At 34.5% G+C, this 21,100-nt stretch overlaps 1 protein-coding gene across 1 annotated transcript in view; it reads left to right on the top strand.

Annotated features, from left to right (window-relative positions):
- The window catches only part of LOC149532278 (uncharacterized), a 41,388-nt gene extending 22,635 nt beyond the window's left edge, over nucleotides 1–18,753 (top strand). The window contains exons 2-5 of the mRNA XM_089806941.1: nucleotides 4,471–5,407; nucleotides 5,544–5,639; nucleotides 18,065–18,201; nucleotides 18,373–18,753. Of these exons, the coding sequence (XP_089663067.1) occupies nucleotides 4,471–5,407; nucleotides 5,544–5,639; nucleotides 18,065–18,201; nucleotides 18,373–18,547 (1,345 nt within the window). The 3' untranslated portion in view covers nucleotides 18,548–18,753. The remainder of the gene's footprint in view (nucleotides 1–4,470; nucleotides 5,408–5,543; nucleotides 5,640–18,064; nucleotides 18,202–18,372) is intronic.
- Nucleotides 18,754–21,100: the final 2,347 nt, after the last annotated feature.

The raw sequence follows: 21,100 nt of genomic DNA, 5'->3' as shown, positions 1-21,100 counted from the left end.
TAAAGTAACTTATGTTTAGTACTTGTTGAAGCTAGTTGGGCTGGGTAGTTAGGAGGTGAGGGAATGCGTTGGTTGGTTTCCAACCAACCAACCCTTCTATAAGTACTTGGAATATTGTCAATGTATGCATGATGTTTTTGGTATTAAGAAAATAAACCATTTCCTCGACTAATGGTATTGTGGTATTAATGGTACATTCAATGTTTTACTTTATATGTATCTCAGTTGTGTTATTCTCTATGATTAGCATATCTTTGTAAACTTGAGTGATATTTCCACTCTACAAAGTGTGGGGATTGAATTATTGAGTTTTAGTCTCCGAAGTTGGCCAAGATTGTGTTGAGATTTTCAGCATCAAGCAAGCAAGGCTTGTAGGAATTCAACAAACAGTTTTGAGAACCAACAAATTGGCGACTCCATTGGGGAGAGTTGCTCATAATTTAGTTTGTGAAGTTATCTAGAGTTTCAAGTTTTGCAGATCAGAACATAGAAGTAAGAACATTTTGTTCAAAGTGCACTTTACTGGAGGGAAGAGCCAGAAGTCCCAACAATTTCCTTGAAAGAGGTGGCGACTCTATTCAAATAAAAAGGTGACTCTATTGAGGGAGAAGACTTAAAAAAAAATGATATATTTTCCTTTCCAAAAAAAGGGGAAATTTTTGTTTCTAGGATGGATTAGCCATTCCAAAGAAAACCTTTTATTTCAGATGGCATTAGGCCATTGGATCTCAAGAGATTTGATTCTAAGCCTAGTAAATAATTTCCAATGCTTTCAAAGCTTGTTTCTAAGTTTCATGGGAAATGGGATGAGTTAGGATTTCAACATTTAGATGCATTTTATAAGTTTATAAATGATTATGATGTTTGCATAAAAGATTATGTAATGAAGCTTTTTTTCATAACATTAAAAGACTATGCAAGATAGTTGTATGAAACACTACCTACAAGAAGCATCTCTTCTTGGAAGCAGTTTGAGAAATGGTTTCTTCATGTTTATTCTGAAATTGGTGATGTAGAAAGTATTTTATATGAACAAGAAGTATGGTCTCTTTGAGTAATGGCCTCCAAAATGAGATGCAAGATATTCACCAAGTACTGTGAGTAATGGCCTCCAGAATATCAAGTTGTATGATATTCACCACATACTCTGTGTAATGGCCTCTTGAACATCAATTTGCATAACATTCACCATATACTCAAAAAATGTTTATAAGGTATGTGCAAACACAATCTCATAATGCTTACCCTATAAACATTCAACATGCAAAAGTATACTCTATCATGATCTACATAGATATTGTAAGATATCCATCATAATAGAAAATTAAGTTATTATAAGATCGTCACCTTTCAATAACTTCTGCAAATACAAGTGACATCATTTAGAAGTTGTCACTTCCTCATTATGTACACTGGGGGTTAGGCCCATTAAAAATCACAGTCACGAGGTATATTCATGAAACACAGTCCTCTTGACTACTACAACTTAATGATCACTGAAGAATCAATCTCAACATGGTTTACTCCCTCTGAATCACTAAAGGTTGAATCATATCCTCTATTTGCTCCTTCAGGTGGATGTGTTAGACTCCTTGAACATCAATCTTCTGAGCTCCTTACCCAACAATGTTGGGCTTCTGATGAAGTGTCAGACTCCCTACGAATTTGATATCAATCTCCCTTTTCCTGCAAGAACATTCTCGGAGGAAAAGATCAAAGCAAATAGCTCTTCCGTATAGAAATATGAATAAGAGAGACTAAAATGAATATATAAATGTAATACTCAAGGACATACTCATCTGCATATCAACATCTCTGTTGCAATTTCTTGTACTTGGTTTGTCCTCTTAATGCTAATATAAATACTCCCTTTGAAGTTATAATTTTAAACTATTTATATCTTTAATATTTTGCACACTTGCTAAATTTCTCACATTATTCTGACATTTTTTGGAGAATCCTTAATCTTAGACACATTGGTCAAATGGAGATCATTAATTTCACACACCAACATTGTAGAGATTATAGTAAACATATTTGTGTCAGTCTAATGGCGATTATATCATTCTCACTGTTATCTTTAGATCAATCTCTCCCATAAGATATTATATTGATCTCATAAAATATCAATTATTGTTATTATAACTTATCTAGTTTTAAAGATTTCATGATATTGGTAATGTACAGTCATATATATATATATATATATATATATATATATATATATATATATATATATATATATATATATATATATATATATATATGTATATATTACCACATGTATCTTTAATTATAATCACATATTTATGAAATGAATATTAGAAATAAGACATACCTTATACCCACCATGATTTGGTTAATGTCCCATGCCTTTAACACCTTATAATCATATGCTTCCACCCACTTCTTATTTTTTTATTACCTGCAGTTTATTCAATTTATGATCAATTCAACATCCATTGGATATTGGCGGCAGTCCCATCAATGGTAATCAGGTCCCTTTTCTTGTGAATGATTGGGTATCACTTTATTTTCTTTCTTTCTATTTCAGCTGGCACTTATTGGGATTTGATGGCTTAGAGAGTGTTGTGTGATTATCGGGTCAGTGTCCAAAGGCTTCCCCAAACTGCACATTATCAGTTTGGATCAGCATTACCAGCAGCTCCAGTCAAGGTTCGGTCAATGAAATCAGCTTGTTCTGCAGTCTATGTGCCTGCACTCCGTAAAACTGTACTACGCAGGTCCTCGCCTCTTGAATCCAGCAAGGTGTTGAGAAAATCTTTGTTTTCATTTCCACTCTGCTCAATGTTTTGGCTTCTCTTAGCAAGTGATCCTCCATATGTAATCATACAAGGTGTAAGTTGATTGAACAATTAGAAAAGGTTTGCGACATCCTGAAAGATCTGCCTATTATATTGTGGCATGCGAAATCAAGAAATACTATGCCAATTTCCAATGGTTACAGTAATAGGGAAGAGTATACAAAGTATTAATAGGAGTCTTTCTGAGACAGAGAGTCACACAACGTAAATTTCGTGAGCTTACAAGATACAGATCAAGACCAACTGTGAGGAGTGTGATCTTATCTCTCTCCAACAATAGAGATCATACGCATATTGGAAATGTTAAAATACATTGAGACCCTCGTTTGATGCATATGGACAAAGATGGATGAGTGATTATCTGAGCTGTGCCAAAAAATTCCAGCACAAACCAGATCTTCACTCAACTCTTTATCTGAATTTTAGTATTTGAACAATGTAAACACGTTTCACTTTAACTAGCCCGTGTGCAGAACCCATTCTCTATTTCCTACTCTTAAACCTTGCAGTGACTTTTGATTTTGATAATACATATTGATGCTTGAGCAAGTCTTCTTACTGCTTGTTTAAACCTCCTTTTATTTGCATTCACCGTGTTTGTTTTGGACAGAGAGGCGATTCTTATTTTCATCGCTGCTGCTCTTTAAAATTGCTCATTAGCATCGCTGTGAAATCTTTTGTTGATCTACCTTCAAGTTGTTTAGACTTTATAGAAGGAACATGGCTCTAATACCATATTAGTTTTCGGAGGGTCGCTGCCAATGTACTAAGCACTGCCATAATGTTTGGTATGTGTGTTCCAAATGGCAGCAACCTCTTATTTATAATGAGAAAATGATAAGAAGAGACATGTCTATTCATTAATTTGATAATTAATATAATAATAAATATAATCATAGTTATATATATAATTATTATATTAATTTCTCGCATAATAAACTTATATCTTATATGTAATTATATCTCATATATAATTATATATAGCCATAGTTTTATCCGACTGCAACTACCAAACATCAACATATGGTATAGCATTAGCAGTAAAAAAATATCTATTTATAGTCACTGTAAATGATGCATTTTTTAAACCTTTGTTAGCCTAGTTTATCATTATGTTTATTTCCATCAATTTAAAAGCCCGAATTTAATTTTGGTATATCTTGGTCATGTGTTTTCATGCATCTTGATGGATATGCGTCATGATTGATAAGGTAGTAACAGGTCAATTGCCTAATATTATCTTAAGATTGCTGATATTTCCAAAGCTGGTGTTGTTTGTTTAATGAATTGATTAAAGATGAAGCTGATATTTTCAAAGTAACAAATGGAGAATTTGAGTGTGAAAGTTAACAGTAAAAAAGAGGATCCATTATTCTTAGCCTAGTGATCACAGTCAAGGCTGACATCAAAGGTTGATCACTGTACCTTAGGGTGCAATATACACTTTAATATTGAGACAGGCATATCAATTTTTGTCTAATTTTTTGTTTCTGTAATAAATGTAGACTTGTTCTTGGATTTTTTTTTTGAGTGTATTCATTTGAATTTAGCTTTTATTGCACAAGGACAAAATCATAGAGTCATTTAAGTTCTTTAACAGGCTATCATTTTGTCTTTTTGATTCTATTACCATTTATGTAAACAGGTTTGAAAACATTACTTTGCGGCGAACACAGAAAGCTGCTTCCATGCATAGTACTATGGAACACAGCACCGGACTGGTCCAGGCTGTCATCTTTCAGGCATCTGACAGAGATAACATTGGTGGTTCAGCATATCGTGGGCTGAAGGCCATCTGCTGTAGTCCGGACCTGGCTAAGGCGGAAGGTTGCAAACAAGGTGAGGTTATCAGACGTCCATCTGCTGGAGATCCTGATTGGCCAAAACTGTTAAATATTGAGTTTAGGGGAGATGACATTTCCACCACATTTTCACCACAGTCGGTTGCAATTACAAAGACAGGAATGTATAACCTGTATTTTATTTTTTGTGAACCGATGCTGAGGGGTTTAGTGATGGAGGGAAAAACGATTTGGAAAAACCCTTCAGGTTATCTACCAGGCAGGATGGCACCTCTAATGACATTTTATGGTTTCATGTCTCTTGCATACTTAATGCTTGGGATTGTTTGGTTTTCTCAGTATATAAGATTTTGGAAGGATATTCTGCAGCTGCAAAATTGTGTTACCCTAGTTATAGCCCTGGGTATGTTTGAAATGACATTGTGGTACTTTGAGTATGCAAATTTTAATGCAACTGGAATAAGGCCCATGGGAATCACCTTCTGGGCAGTTACATTTGGGGCAGTGAGAAAAACCATAGCACGTCTTCTCATTTTGGTTGTGTCAATGGGTTATGGTGTAGTTAGGCCTACACTTGGTGGGCTTACCTCTAAAGTGATTCTTCTTGGTGCAACATATTTTGTGGCTTCTGAATTGCTTGATGTGGTGGAGAATGTTGGGACTATTGATGATCTTGCAGGGAAAGCAAGATTATTTCTTGTCCTTCCAGTTGCTATCTTGGATGCATTTTTGATCCTATGGGTTTTTACTTCTCTTTCCAAAACATTAGAGAAGCTACAGGTATTTAGTGTTTTTTGGAATATTGATTTTAGGCTATAATAAACAAAGTATATCTTTATGTGTATGTATACAATTTGGCAGATTCTAGTTACATTTGTATTATTCTTATGTATTAATGTGCTTTGATTACTTACAGGCGAGGAAGCGAGTAGCTAAATTGGAAATTTATAGGAAATTTACAAATGCATTGGCAGTGGCAGTAATTGTCTCTGTAGCTTGGATTGGATACGAGGTGAATCTTCTCTTACTTTATTTTGGGGTATATCTTGTTTAAGTAGAATAATGGCTATAGAAGTCATAATCTAAAATTAATATGGCTTGAATGTCTGGTAATTCTAGCCATTGTTGAATTCCGACTTTATCCTAAATTTAATCACATTTTTTAATCACATTTTCAGAGTTTATTCATTTATTGTTTGTGATCAAGTTTGGTCAAGTTGAAATCAAATATTTCATTTGTAAGCTGTAGCATAGGCCTTCACCGGGATTCTCAATAAATTCTATCAAAATTGTGAATTAATCATAAATGTTGATAGCTTGATACTACTAAATAAGTAAAACATAATGCTTTATCTTCAACTATTTTTAGTAAAAGCATCTTTAAAGAAATTGAATTTTGTGGTTCTTTAATGGTCATGTCATCCTTTATGGTAGTATGTCCTTAAAGAAGTTCAATTCTTTAAGTACTTAGGAAGTTCAAATCTTTTTTAAATTTTCTCCACTAGTTCTCACTTCTCTGCTCTCATCTCTTATCTTGATGATGGATTATAGAGTGTGAATCCAAAACATCAATGCAAAAAGAATCTCACTCAGTTGAATCCAGATGCAACAAATTAAATATACATTAAATTGTAGCCACTGTCAAGAAAAATGATTAGTTACCACTTCATGAAATGAATCCGATTCGGGCATGTGAACTGGATCCGTGGATTCGTAATTTTTTTCCCCCAATTATGATTCATGGAGGATTCGTTTATATATATATATACACACTAAAAAATGAGAAAAATATACATAATTCTAAAACTAAATCATTTCAAAGTATGAATCTATGATTCCAAATCATTTTATAGGATGAATCTATGATTTTGGTATGAATCTATGATTCTGGTATGAATCTATAGATCAAATCCATTATAATTATAAGAAAATAATTGAAAGAAAAAATTCAAAACAGAAAAAATCTGGAAGAATCCAGATGAATCCAGCCATGGATCTGGATCCGGATTGGATCCGAATCCGGATCCAGCCTCTAGGGCACGAATCCAGTAGAAAGGGTTTCTGCTTGCTTAATTTTATTAATTGCAAGGAAGTGGGAGAATAACCAAATTCTCATCTTTCACAGTCAATGACAAGCATGTCCCGAATTTCATATAATGATTGTAAATCATGCACCTACATTATGAAATACTAACCTTAAAATAATTATTTTGTTATATTCCCATTTTTCCCCAATTCATTTTTTTTGGATCCTCATTGATCTCTTCCTCTTGACAATTTTAGGTTCAAAAAATGGCCAACAGCAAGGCCACCTTAGTCCAGTTGGTCAGTGAAAACTAAGAAATCATCAACATCCCTATTAAATTTATTAATTAATGGAAAACCTCTTTTTTGATATTTTATGTCACCATTAGAACAGCTAATTAGCATGATTGCATCATGTATAAAGTAGAATATGTATTGTTTGTGTTCGGAAAAGTGTATTTGTTGTGGACCTCCTATCTACATGTGCTTTGAATCATAGATTGAAATTTGCAGAGTACTCTTCTCTTTGGCACATGAGCTTCCACAGGTTTGACTTGTGAGTTGTGCAGGAGATGGGTTTTTGTGAGTACCTGTTGAGTCTTTAGGAGAGACGAGAGTGCTTTGGTTTGAATTTAATTTTTTTTTAAGTTACAGACTTTTTTCCTGGGTTTTAAAATTTGGTGTTTGCTGAGCTCAAGGCAAGTCTGAGTTTCTGATTATTCTTCGAAGCATTTGTTGCTTTTTTGGTTTGCACTGGAGTGGGATGATAATCCCAGTTCTTTAATTCCCATTCACAGCCTATGTGCTAAAGCCTACTGCTTTTGCATGTAGAGCTTACCATGTGTATATAGAAAGGAAAAAGTTCTATTTTTTCTTAACAGTGTTTTAAATCTGGCTTTATTCAGATAGGATAAAGTCTAGATGGTCATGCCTTTTTTTTGAAAAAAATAGATGTATCTTCACAGTAATATGTTATATTTTATACTAAATGGGATGGGTTAGTGTGTAATATTCTTGATGACCTTTGTTCCAGAATAGGTTTATAATTACCATGATCCATAATAACCACGCCGGAATAATTGGTGATTAATATGCTCGCTTTTTGTTGTTGTCACTATTTTGTTCAAAAACTCCATGCTAGTTTTTTGGTCACTATAGAGCACTCACATTGTTTTGATGGTCCTATGTTAAGTTTTAAGGTTTTTAAGTGTAAGAGATTATATAACCATCACTAGATATTTAAGTCACAGGTCTGCCGAATTTGAAATTCAGTGAACTTCAAAACATGAACAAAAAGCATTAGAAAACATTTTTTTATAGGTTTCTCAAGTTGAGCAACGTGTATAATTGAAATGATGTATCTTGCACCCAGCCATTTATGAGCTAGGAGAACTAATCACTTGAATGCAGCCCTACCTGTTAAGTTTGTGAATCAGAACACCACCAGATATCTAAGAATACAAATACAAATTGACACAATTATTTACCCTGGGAAACCCTCCTACTCGAGGGAAAAACCCAACCACACCTGAAAAATGGATCCTTTATTTAGATCTCAGCCTGAGATTCAGTAGGCTTGCAAGAACCTTTGAACAAAATTAATAATACAGCATGATGAACAATCATCCACTGATGACATACAAAGATAACAATAGATAATCACTGTGTGTAATCACAATACACAGATACTCGATAATCACATGAAATGCAATACGCAGAACTCTATCTTCACATGGCTCACACACAGAGCATATGCAAGACTTCTGTACACCATTGTATATCTTCTTGAATTTCCCAGTGCACAATACATACAATCCCCGACTGTCTGTGATAAGCTAATCTCCAAACAATAATAATACCAAAAATTTAATCTCCCGCTCAATATGAAAGAGTCGTGCATGAATATGAAAAGACTGCTGTTACCAAAAGAGGCATTCGCCGGCTCATAAAAGAAGATACTAATGCCTTTAATCATGAAACTAACAACATAGGAGAATACATGGTAGTTAAGACATACAAAATGCCAATAAGGGGAAAAGAACACATGATGCCATGAATAATACGATGAAGTTGGGAAACACGTTGCCAGCAAAATTTACGATGCCAAGTCTGTTAGAAAGGCCAGGGTTGCCGTTGCACCAAAAGATTGACCTTTCAATCCCCGATACAACCAATAGTATAATAGAACCAAAGGAGGCAGTTAAGCCATGTTGCAAATCCTGCAAGGGACGCTGGCTCACTGCCAACAATCCCCCTCCCAGCGTCGCTTGCCATAGCATGCAAGCTACGAACTTGTGACTAGGCTCTGATACCAATTGTTAGAAAGGCTAGGGTTGCTGTTGCACCAAAAGCTCGACCTTTCAATGCCCGATACAACCGATAGTCTTATAGAACCATAGGAGGTGGTTAAGCCATGTCGCAAATCTTGCGAGGGATGCTGGCCCACTGCCAACAAAGTCACCAAGATATTACACAGAACTGCCAAGTCAGTGATACTCTCCAGCCATAACATGCATGCATACATGAATCCAAAGAACTTCACGATACACAAATAGAAGTTTTCACATAAATGATTGGATGAACTCTATCGCAGCTACCAAGCCATTAACACTCCGTCTTAGCAAGAGAGAGATCATTCATATGTCATCATATGACAAGGCACAAGGCGACAACCAACAAAAATGTCAACAAAATAAAATAAAATCTCATCACAGATTTTCTCAATATAAAATTGTTATCTCATCATAACAACTTTCAACATAACTATTCCTAGAGGGTGAATCAGAAAAACATAAAATAAAGTCATGGAGTCACACACATGACGTCCACCATGGTTACTCCCAAAGGGTGGCTATACCATTAGCTACTCCCAAAGGGTGGAACATGGGATTTCACCTTGAATTTCTCTTGCAGGGAAGAACTCATGAACAAGGGATTTCACCTCGAACTTGTTTCGCAGAGAAGGACTCATTAACAAGGGATTGCACCTCGAACTTTTCTTGCAGAGGATAACTCATTAACAAGGGATTCATCTCAAACTTCTCTCGCATTGAACTCATTAACAAGGAATTGCACCTCAAACTTATTTTGTAGAGAAGAATTCATTGACAAGGGATTGCACCTCGAACTTCTCTCACAAAGAAGTTCTCATTAACAAGGGATTGCACTTCAAACTTCTTTGACAGAGAAGAGCTCATTAAAGTTCATAAAGATCATCTGAATGCTATAACTCCCTCTTAGCCGAGATTCCCTTTCAAGAGGGGCAGCAAACTCACAGTTTGAATATCGCGATAAATTGATTGACTCCAATGTTTGACCAAGCAAATAGCTTTTGCATTCTCCCTCTACCACACAAGCTTCCCCTGAATCTGATTTCTGCAGTTGAATAGTCTCCTTCAAGTGTGATTTCTTCCACTTTGAAGAAACTAGTTACAAGGACAGTCTGTATAGTTTCTTTCTCTTCACTTAAGTTACGTGCCACCAATTCAGTCCCTTGATTACAAATAGAGTACTCATGCTAGTTCATTTCTTTAGCATGCATGAAATCTTTCATCATCTCGTTGCTTCTTGATCCATCCTGCAATGTAATACCCCCCTCTAATAAAGAATCTAATACTAAATTGTAATTGTTATCCTTGATTGTAATATCTAATTGATTACTAAACAAAATAAAATTAAAATATACATTCCAAGACAAGCTACACTTAATATAAATAATTAAGCATAAAATAAATAACATTTGAACAATATGATTCATAAACAAAGCAAACATACATTACTAACTAAATATCTAAATATAATTTAGCATTTAAATATTATTGACAATTATAAAACTACACTAAATTATAGACTATGACTTACTATAACTAAACAAATAATTGATTTCTTAAGTGGTGATAGTAATCACCATACACATCTTAAAAATAAATTAAATGGTTTCAAGAAGGCATTAAACTCACCAAATAGGCACTGCCCACTAACGTAGGATACACGTCGTAACCGTGATTACAAAGGAACCATGAAATAGGTAAGGAAAAAGACATTTTAAAAAGAGAATGACTTCTTATTGGCCTATCAACTATCGTAGAGAATCATAGTCCATATTGACAAGTGCAAAAATATGTATAAAAACAAGGCAACCCTACAATGACCATAGGAGGGTAGTAGAAGCAACCAAGTGGAAGATGACATCACAACTATATCAAGCAAACTCATTCATACCCACAGTGAAGTCTAATCGGTAGTACATAGCTATACGAGGTAAGGAACGACTATTGGAATAAGTGTCAAGCATTGGGTTGAGCAGACAAGGTTAAGGTATGGTATAATTTCTATCACTATTTTAATATTAAGAATTATATTTTATAGTATGACATGCCATTTAAATATAAGATATTATATTTGAATGGCTATAGCATGACATATTATAGTTAATGAAAGGAATGGTATTCAAATTTAATAAGCTATCTTAGTGAGTTAATAATTAATAAATATGATTTCTCATGTAAGGAATATTTGATCATTTTGTGTCAGTCCATGGGAATGATGCCATGAATTTTGGTGAGTCTCGAAGCATGGAGCATGTGAGATATTGAGATCTCCATTGTTCGTCATGGCCGAGAATCAATGTGAACTGGAAGCATAGAGCATGTGAGATATTAAGATCTTTATTGTCCGCCATGGCCGAGAATCAATGTACCAAAATATTCTAATATTGTCAACATATGCATATGTGAGTAGCCTTGGATAGAGAATGCCCGCCCAAGAAGAATCTTAAGTGGTGCACTGCCGGGAAGACGACGAGGTAGCTATGAGCTAGGAAGCCCGATCTGGAGACGTCCCTAAGATTGGGATAAATTAGAGGGTAGAATAATATAGTTAGTCTGTTATTGTCGTGATTTTAACCATTATTTTGCAGGTATTACTTGTCCCAAACTAACCCTAATAGTGGGCACATTACAATGGTATCAGAGCATGATCTTGCCATCCTTTAGGGTGAATATAATTATAAACATTTTTCAATAAAAGATTAAACTATGGAATACAAGAAATAATGATAAATAAAAACATAATTACACAAATAATGAATATAATTGATAGATTTCAAGATGAGTATGAATGTGATTTCCAATGCCTTAAGGGAGCTTACTCATAAATGAGTATCTAGCATAAAATTCTCATCCTTCTAAGCAGAGAATTCAACAAGAAAGATTGCTTGATGTTCGAGTTAATTATTAAAAGGACCATTAAACAAATTTATCATCCACAACGAAAGATATTGAAATTATCAATCAAATTTTACCCATCATCTCATATCATTTAATTATCAAGTATGAATTAAGCATACAAGGTCAAATTACTCGCAAGCAAATACACATCAGTTTATCACTATCGAATTCAATTTTAGAAATGGGATCAATCTAAAAATTTATTGATCATTAATGATTCAAATGACAAAATTGTAATTGCTTCAAGACAAGCAATTTTGAGAGGGTAGGACTGTAATACCCCCCCTCTAATAAAAAATCTAATACTAAATTGTAATTGTTTTCCTTGATTGTAATATCTAATTGATTACTAAACAAAATAAAATTAAAATATACAAATAATTGAAAATATACATTCCAAGACAAGCTACACTTGATATAAATAATTAAGCATAAAATAAATAACGTTTGAACATTATGATTCATAAACAAAGCAAACATACATTACTAACTAAATATTTAAATATAATTTAACATTTAAATATTATTGACAACTATAAAACTACTCTAAATTATAGACTATGACTTACTATAACTAGACAAATAATTGATTTCTTAAGTGGTGATAGTAATCACCATACACATCTTGGAAATAAATTAAATGGTTTTAAGAAGGCATTAAACTCACCAAACGGGCACTGCCCATTGACGTAGGATACATGTCATGTCTATTCAAAGGGTGGTCAACGATATATAAACCACAAGATTGTGATTACAAAGGAACCATGAAATAGATAAGGAAAACAACATATTTAAAAGAGAATGACTTCTTATTGGCCAATCAACTATCGTAGAGAATCATAGTCCATATTGACAATTAGAAAAGATATTGCAGATTCCAAAGATCGAGCCACGTGGTTGTTAATAAAATAGGAAGTACAAAAATATGTATAAAAACAAGGCAACCCTATGACGACCGTAGGAGGGTAGTAGAAGCAACCATGTGGAAGATGACATCACAACTATATCGGGCAAACTCATTGATACCCACAAAAATGAAATTATTTTACTAACGTCCAATCGACAATACGTATCTATACAAGGTAAGGAACGACTATTGGAATAAGCGTTGAGCATTGGGCTAAGCAGACAAGGTTAAGATATGGTATAATTCTTATCACTATTTTAATATAAAGAATTATATTTTATAGTATGACATGTCATTTGAATATAAGATATTATATTTGAATGACTATAGCATGGCATATTATAGTTAATGAAAGGAATGGTATTCAAATTTAATAAGCTATCTTAGTAAGTTAATAATTAATAAATATGATTTCTTATGTAAGGAATATTTGATCATTTTGTGTCAGTCTATGGGAATGACACCATCAATTTGGTGAGTCTTGAAGCATTGAGCATGTGAGATATTGAGATCTCCATTGTCTGCCATGGCTGAGAATCAATGTGAACTCAAAGTATGGAGCATATGAGATATTAAGATCTCCATTGTCTGCCATGGCCGAGAATCGATATTGAAGCATGGAGCATGGAGATATTAAGATCTCCATTGTCCGCCATGGCTGGTAATTGATGTGCCAGAATATTCTGATGTTGTCAACATATGCATATGTGAGTAGCCTTGGATAGAGGATGTCCATCCAAGAAGAATCTTAAAGGGTGCTCTCCCGGGAAGATGGCGGAGTAGGTATGAGCTAGGAAGCCCGATTCAGAGATGTCCTTAGGATTGGGGATAAATTAGAGGGTAGAATAATATAGTTAGTATGTTATTATTGTGATTCTAATCATTATTTTGTAGGTACTACTTGTCCCAAACTAACCCTAATAGTGGGGACATTACATGCAACCAAGAGAGATTAATAATGATTTATAGGATAATTAATAGAATCGATCTATGATGAAGAAAAATATTCATATCAACACTAAAAGCAATTACTATTCGCAGTGAAATAACATGAATTAATAGCAACTATATAACATTCATGATCCAGATATAACCATAAAATACTTCTCTTTATTGTCTGAATCTCCTCACAATCTAGCAAAAAATCTTTTGCCAGCACAAAATTGTAATGCAGGTAGAGAGAGAAAAATTGAACACCAGCACATACTCCAGTGCTCCTCAGCTACACATTCTTATATGAACCCCCCATATCTTGCATGTCTTAAATTTCAATTTTCCCTACTAGACCTGCTTTGATACTATGTTAACTTTTATGAACCAGAATAGCATCAGATGTCTAAGAACACAAACATAGATTGACACTATTATTTACCTTGCGAAAACCCTCCCTACTCCGGGGATAAACCCAGCCACACCCAGAAAATAGGTCCTTTATTTAGATCTCAAAACTAATTACAAATGCTTTCTCCTTTTTGATGTTCTCAGCTTGAGAATCAATAAACTTGCAAGCACCTTTGAACAAAATTGATAATACAGCCTGATGAACGAGCATCCACTGATCAGATATAAAGATAACAACAGATAATCACCGTGTTTAATCGCAATACACAGCCGATAGTCACATACGAAATGCAGTACACAGAACTATATCTTCACATGGCTCACACACACAGCATATGCAAGACTTCTATACAACCATTGTATATCTTCTGGAATTTCTCAGCGCACAATACATACAATCTCCGATCGTCTGTGATAAACTATTCGCCAGAGAATAGTATTCCCAAAAATATAATCTCACGCTCAATATGAAAGAGTCGCTCATGAATATGAAATGACTGCCGTTACCAAAAGAGGCATTCACTGGCCCATAAAAGAAGACATCAATGCCTCTAATCATGAAACCGACAACATAGGAGAATACGTGGCAGCTGAGACATACACAATACCAACAAGGACAAAAGATTGTGTAATGCCAAGAATAATGTGACGAAACTGGGAGACACGTTTTAACAAATGATTAAAACATAACAAATTCCTTGTAATGAATGTACACATGTTTCAACTCATTGAAGAAATGTTTTACAACAATTAATCCACTAACTTCATGATAAAGTTGAGCCTTTGTTAAGATTTGATACTCATTGATTGTCACTGCATCACGTTGAACAGTTGGCTGATACTGCCTGTAGATGTGCAATTTTTGGGACATTTTGTTTATTACTTTCCAGGCCAGAGAGAGACTGATAACCTTTTCAAATAAGTTATCTCCTTGACCAAAAGACATGATCCCCAATACTGTTAATAAGATTCTTTTATAGAACTACTTCATCCAGATCTTCATATTCTATACCCGTCAAATTAGATAAAAGAACCCTTGCCTTCAAATGTTGTGGAAGCATTGCAAAGCTCCCTTTGCTGAGCATATTTTTTACATAGCCTTGAACCTCCATTCCGTAGTTAAAAAAATCACTCGGCAAAAACTCGCCAAGCACAAAAAAAAACTCTGGAAAAATTTGAGCAGTTTTTTAAAAAGACTTAGGAACCGAAAAAATAGCTTAAATAATAAATTTAATTAAAAATACATATAAAAAAATTTCAATGAGAAGATGCATCCAATGAGTTAATCAATGAGAACACAAAAGAAACAAATAGAGTTTAGATATATATAAATGCAAAGTGGGTACAAAATCGGATTCTCATGCGCAATGGTGATGTCGGGAAACAAACTAGTAAATAGTTTCTATAAAACTAGAAGTAAATGCATCATTATGGCTGGTTTCTATAAAACTAGAAGTAAATACAACACAGTAAATAGTTTCTTTAAAACTAGAAGTAAATACATCATAGCAAAATAGTCCGAGCATGAATTTGAGCAATTTTGGCCTGCTTGATGGTAATGCTTGTCTTGGGCGAGAGCAAGTGGTTGAGCTAAGTCTGGCAGGACTTAGGAATATAGGATTGAAACCAAGTGATTTGTTAGAAAAGAGTTAGAATCATTAGAAAATCATTGTTTCAGCTTCAATTTGACCTCAAATAGCCAGGACAGGTTGTGGGAGATAACATTGTTGAAGGCATGCTGAATCCTGAAATTTGGCTAAGCCTGGAATTTCTTGAAAACCCCCAAAATTAGAATCTGCATTTTAACTCCTATGAAGCTGAAACCTATCTCAAACATCCCGAGTGTATTTGTACAAATATAACTTAAAGTATAAGAAAATGTTATATTTGTAAAAATCCTCCTATCCCTAAGCTGCAAAAATGACTAAACAATGGTGCAAATGCAAACTGGTAGAAGAAAAGACATTTTTGGGTATTTAACCTATATGATTTTGCTGCATGGGTGAGTGTTTCCCCAAAACTCACTCAGCAAGCAGAAAAACTTGGCAAGTGAATTTTTGAGTTTCCCATTTATGCTTCATATTTTTCCTGAGATTTGTCAATTGAATATTCAAGATGTTCTAATAAAGTTTTTTTTTTATTTCTCTCTTCACCAGCTTTACTGCTAATGTGGCTATCTTTGCTTCTACTTTCCTTACATTGGAAATCAACAGCGAACCTGCTGCCTGCACTTTGAGAAAATTCACAATTTGTATATACCCATGAGTCTGGACACTGCATACTCTCATTCTTTGCTGCACTCTGGAGATAATTTGCCTTATTGGTCTTCTGGGCCTCTCTCCTTTTTGACTTTTGTTTAATTGATGACATCCTTGAACATTTTTCTACATTCTCCTGCTGACACCTAATAGTTGATCATATTAGCAATTGACATTGCACTATAAAGGTTTTGGTGCAATCCAAAACCAGTTCTTGTACCTTTCCACAGTACTAATACCAATCATGCAATATAAGAGTTTTCATCAACAATTGTTTTCTTGTTTGCTCCCTGCTTTCTACCTTCTTTTTACATTTTTATTCATGATTATGCTATAAGCAATTGGATCTAGTTTGATACCTAACAGAACCAAAGATTGTTCTGTTTGTTGCCAAAATTTTATTCATGTTAACAAGCTTAAACTTGTGTTCACCAACATGAGCCAGACATTCTCTAATATTAGACCTCTTTCTGCCCTTTACCCGATTGATGGAAGCTGAGTCAATTTCTTTGCCACAAGTGAGCATTCCTCTAATACCTACATTCCTTTTAACTTCTCACTACTCCCAACACTTCTGTGAAATCTGAATGTTCTATTGGCAATATTAAAATCAAATAATCTGCCATTCTGTTTAACATACTGTCACCTTGTTTCCTTGAGTAGCCTTTTGGCTCTCTGCTATCTGGGACACCGAAGTTCTTGCTACTATATTTTAGGAACATCATGGATGAGACATTCATTTTACAACCCATTCATACATTCTAAGGGTAAGAATTGAGTAAGGTAGAATCGTGTGAAATTTAATGTTGATTTGAGGCATATATTTTTAGTTTTTTATGTAATGTAAGATGCTGTGCTTCCTAGTTCAAATATTAGGTTTTGGTATTATACACGATGATCAATCACACAGTTAAATCCTGATAGCAATATCACAATGTGTGACTGTCAACACACACACAGGCATTGACATTTCAACAGCTGGCAATACTGAGAGTTAATTTTTATGTGATAAAGAGACTACATAACACCTAATATTATAAATAGCTAGTACAAAAGTAGCTTCTTAGCATTATATAAATGGCTATTATAAAGGTAGCTTCATAGCATTATATTAAAACTAACAAACATGTGACCATTCACTCTGTTGGAGATAATTGAGAACGTGAGACTATTTTTCATATTTTTCTTATAGAGTCATAGGAATGCATGTATAGTTTTATTTTGACATCGTAAAAATTGACATTCAAATTAAAAAAATATATTGATAGCAATGCAAGTGTTCATTGTGACATATATACAGACATTCATATATGATAACAATATCTTGTTCTGTTTTATTAAATTGCTCCGAGTGTACAGGGTGGGCAAATATTTGTCTTCCTTTTTACACAGATATTCATTTTTAGCTTTGTGAGGCTAATTACTCTGCTGAAGAAAGTTTAGGATTTCCTACTTAAATGAAAATATTTGCTTTAATTCATTTTTTTATTTGAAGACTTGATGAGTCGTCGACAAGGTGATATTTGACTTGGATTTGTATTCAGTTTTAGTTAGAAGAATCAGCCAGTATCTCGGCATTTAAAAAAATGCACTATATTAAATTTATTGTTTAAAGCTATCTATTGTATTATTTGAAGTTTTGAATACGTTTGACTAATTTTCAGATGTCCTGTTGCAGCTATATTTTAAGGCAACTGATCCTTTCAGCGAGCATTGGCAAAGTGCTTGGGTGATCAGTGCATTTTGGCACCTACTTTCTTTTGGTCTGCTTTGTGTCCTCTGCATTCTTTGGGCTCCATCTCAAAACTCAATGAGGTAAGATGCATTGAGGCTTGTTTATTTGATTAGCAAGTTTTCCATTTGTTTTCTTTAGAATCTTAAAGCAGAAGAAAATTACTAAGTCAAAGCATTCAACATCATTGAAAAGCAAGTAGGCTTGGTGCTTGTCTGTATATTAATGAAAGGGCCCAATTTGCTGGAAAACAGGTATGCTTACTCAGAAGAAGCTGGAGAAGATTTTGACGACGAGGAAGCCGTGGCCCTAACAACAGCAGCAGCGGTTGTAGATGCTGACCTAAAACACGAGAAGAAAGAAAGAAAGGCAGTCAACACAGATGTTTTCAGCTTGGATGATGACACAGAAGAGGACAAAAGAGAATAATTTGTATCATGATTAGCAACATCTTATATGGATCTGTGTATCTGGGGCAATATTTTGTAGGATTCCTTGAATATATTGGAGTTCTTGCTGCTGGTTTTAGTTACTGACCGATGTGTTTAATTGCCCTAACATTACATTTAAAATTGTACCATTTATTTACATTTTGTCAGAAAAAAGATGCACCATGTAATTCAATTCTTGCAAAACTTGTTGGCATCGTTTTTTTGGAAGAAACTGCATTATTTTACATTTTTTAGAGTGTCTTTTTCAAAATTTCAGTAGGGTAATGGAAAGCGATTTTTTCAGACAGATTAGCAATTAGGTACAATTTCAGGGTCTTTTGTGAAGCAAGGCTAGAGAGCGGAGTAGTACTGGTTCCTGGAACACATTGCTTTTGGCATGCATCTGAGAGGAATGTTCAATAAGATTGTGTAAAGTGCAAGGAAGGTATAATACCTGCAACATGGTTGATGACTTAAGTGTAAAATCATATCCATATATATGAATTCTCAGATTTATAGCTTCTGAGAATTTGTTTGAACTGAATATTAATTCCCTGAAGCAAAGGGAATTCTGATAAGAATTACGAGCTTTGTAGATGACTGTCTTTTGAATAAAGTTTATGAAGATCACATATATCACATTGCTATCCAAATCTTAATGTAAGATTAAAACCTTTCAGTCCTCTTTGATCTATTGTTAAGAATGCATCAGCATTAGTATTCAAATCCTCTCACATGTGTAGTGGCTGCTCTTGAGGCTGACAACCTGAAGCAACTCTGTTTATCAAGTTAATTTGTGCTGTGTGTTCTGTACTCTGTATTCTGTCAAATGACATTTCCTTACCATCCTGTGACAAAAGGGTAGAAGCACTCCTAAAAATCTGGGTTGAAAATTTTGCAACATGAACAATAATTACTTGTATGTGAATATTGAGATTCAGGGTGTATGTAACGATTCTCTTGTTTAGAAGAAACATGAAAATATATGGCAGCTGAAGTTTACAAATATGGTGCCTCCCCATCTCTAAGTTGGTAAGGAGCTATTTTGGTAAGTGAAACCTCCACATTTTTGCTAGTTAAGAGTCTGTGTTGAGCCTATGATAGTTAAGCCATAGACCTCTTCTTGGATAGTACAGTTTAGATTCTATCTAATCATTCTTTTTCTTTTATAAATATTATATTGCTCATCAAATCATAAATGTATGTGTGTGTATATATAAGATACAATTTTTTGTAAGTATCAAGATATGTATATCTACTTATATGCATATAGCTATATGCAAATGAAGATATATGTCTATACGGGGGTATTTGCAACGATGCCTTATTTAATTAAGAACTATATTAATGATTACATAAACTTCTGTGTAACCTGTTTATGAATCTATTTATTATTGTGAAGGCAGCAATGGTCACTGATAGAGGCCATCTAATCAAGTGGTTGCTAGATCAATGGCGGTTGTTGGGTAAAGAACTGTTCCCAAGTGGCATCGCTGCCCGCAGTTATGAAAAGGCAGGAATTTGGAGGGAGACATCGTTTTATTTAGAGGGTACTAAAGACTATATTGGGGGTGATTGGCATACTAATGTAGGGATGAGAGAGAGAGGAACATAGTGCTTGTATTATAGTAAGTCAGTGATATGTAATTATAGGTTGCAAGAATGGCTGATTTAAAAAACAAGGAACATGTGGTTGTTTGTGGGTGTTAAATCAACCATTACTGTGTCAATAACAATTGAAGCGTAAAACAATTACTTTGATAAAGGTGGTTGAATTTGATATTAAGTCATACTACGATGTAGTGTAAGGTTAGTAGCTTGAATGAAACAGTAATTGCTCTCCAAATATTGTTACATATGCCATTCTAATTGATGGTCTTTGTAAAGTAGAAATAGTGGAAGATAATGACTCAAGCTTTTTCAATATTACCAAATTTGGTTGACCTTATCAATATTAAGTTGATCTTATTTAATTTGAAGATGGTTATCATCTATATTGGGTTGTCTTGTTACATTAGTATCATTAATAGATTATATCTACCTCTTAGAGTATTACTATTTTGAAAAACATACTTGACCAAATTGTGCTGCTCTCTAATACTTGCTCTATTGAGACTAATCCTATTAGTTTGGGCTTTTAACGCCTCTTCGATGATACCATGGTCCTCTCTCTTGTTATGGTTGCCACCTCCTCTAGCCTTGTCAGTCTTCTGGGCTGATTATTCTAAACGGTCTCTCGTGCTTTCTTGTTTCCGAGCTCTTTGCTTGCTGGCCCCATTGTGGCGGTGCAAGCGTTGTAGACTACGCTCTCAACCACCTCCTTTGTCCACTTAGTAGTTTCACTATCACTCGCCTTCCGTTGGCTAACCATGTCCTCATCAACCTCATCATTCGCTTTTCCCCTTGCCTCCTCATGCTTACCCCCCTTCTTGGCGACCCATTGCTTACCCTCTTCTGCTTCCCTGAGAGCGACCATGATCTCTTCATCCTCCATCTTAAACGACTCCTCCCCCCTGATCACTTCTCCAATTCTAGTTAGGCGTCTTCCATG

The sequence above is a fragment of the Cupressus sempervirens genome, chromosome 10 (assembly GCF_028749045.1).
Source record: "Cupressus sempervirens isolate cs-2001-9-10 chromosome 10, ASM2874904v1, whole genome shotgun sequence".
NCBI lineage: Eukaryota > Viridiplantae > Streptophyta > Pinopsida > Cupressales > Cupressaceae > Cupressus > Cupressus sempervirens.
The sequence above is the reverse complement of the archived record's forward strand: the minus strand, read 5'-3'. Positions and strand labels throughout refer to the sequence as shown.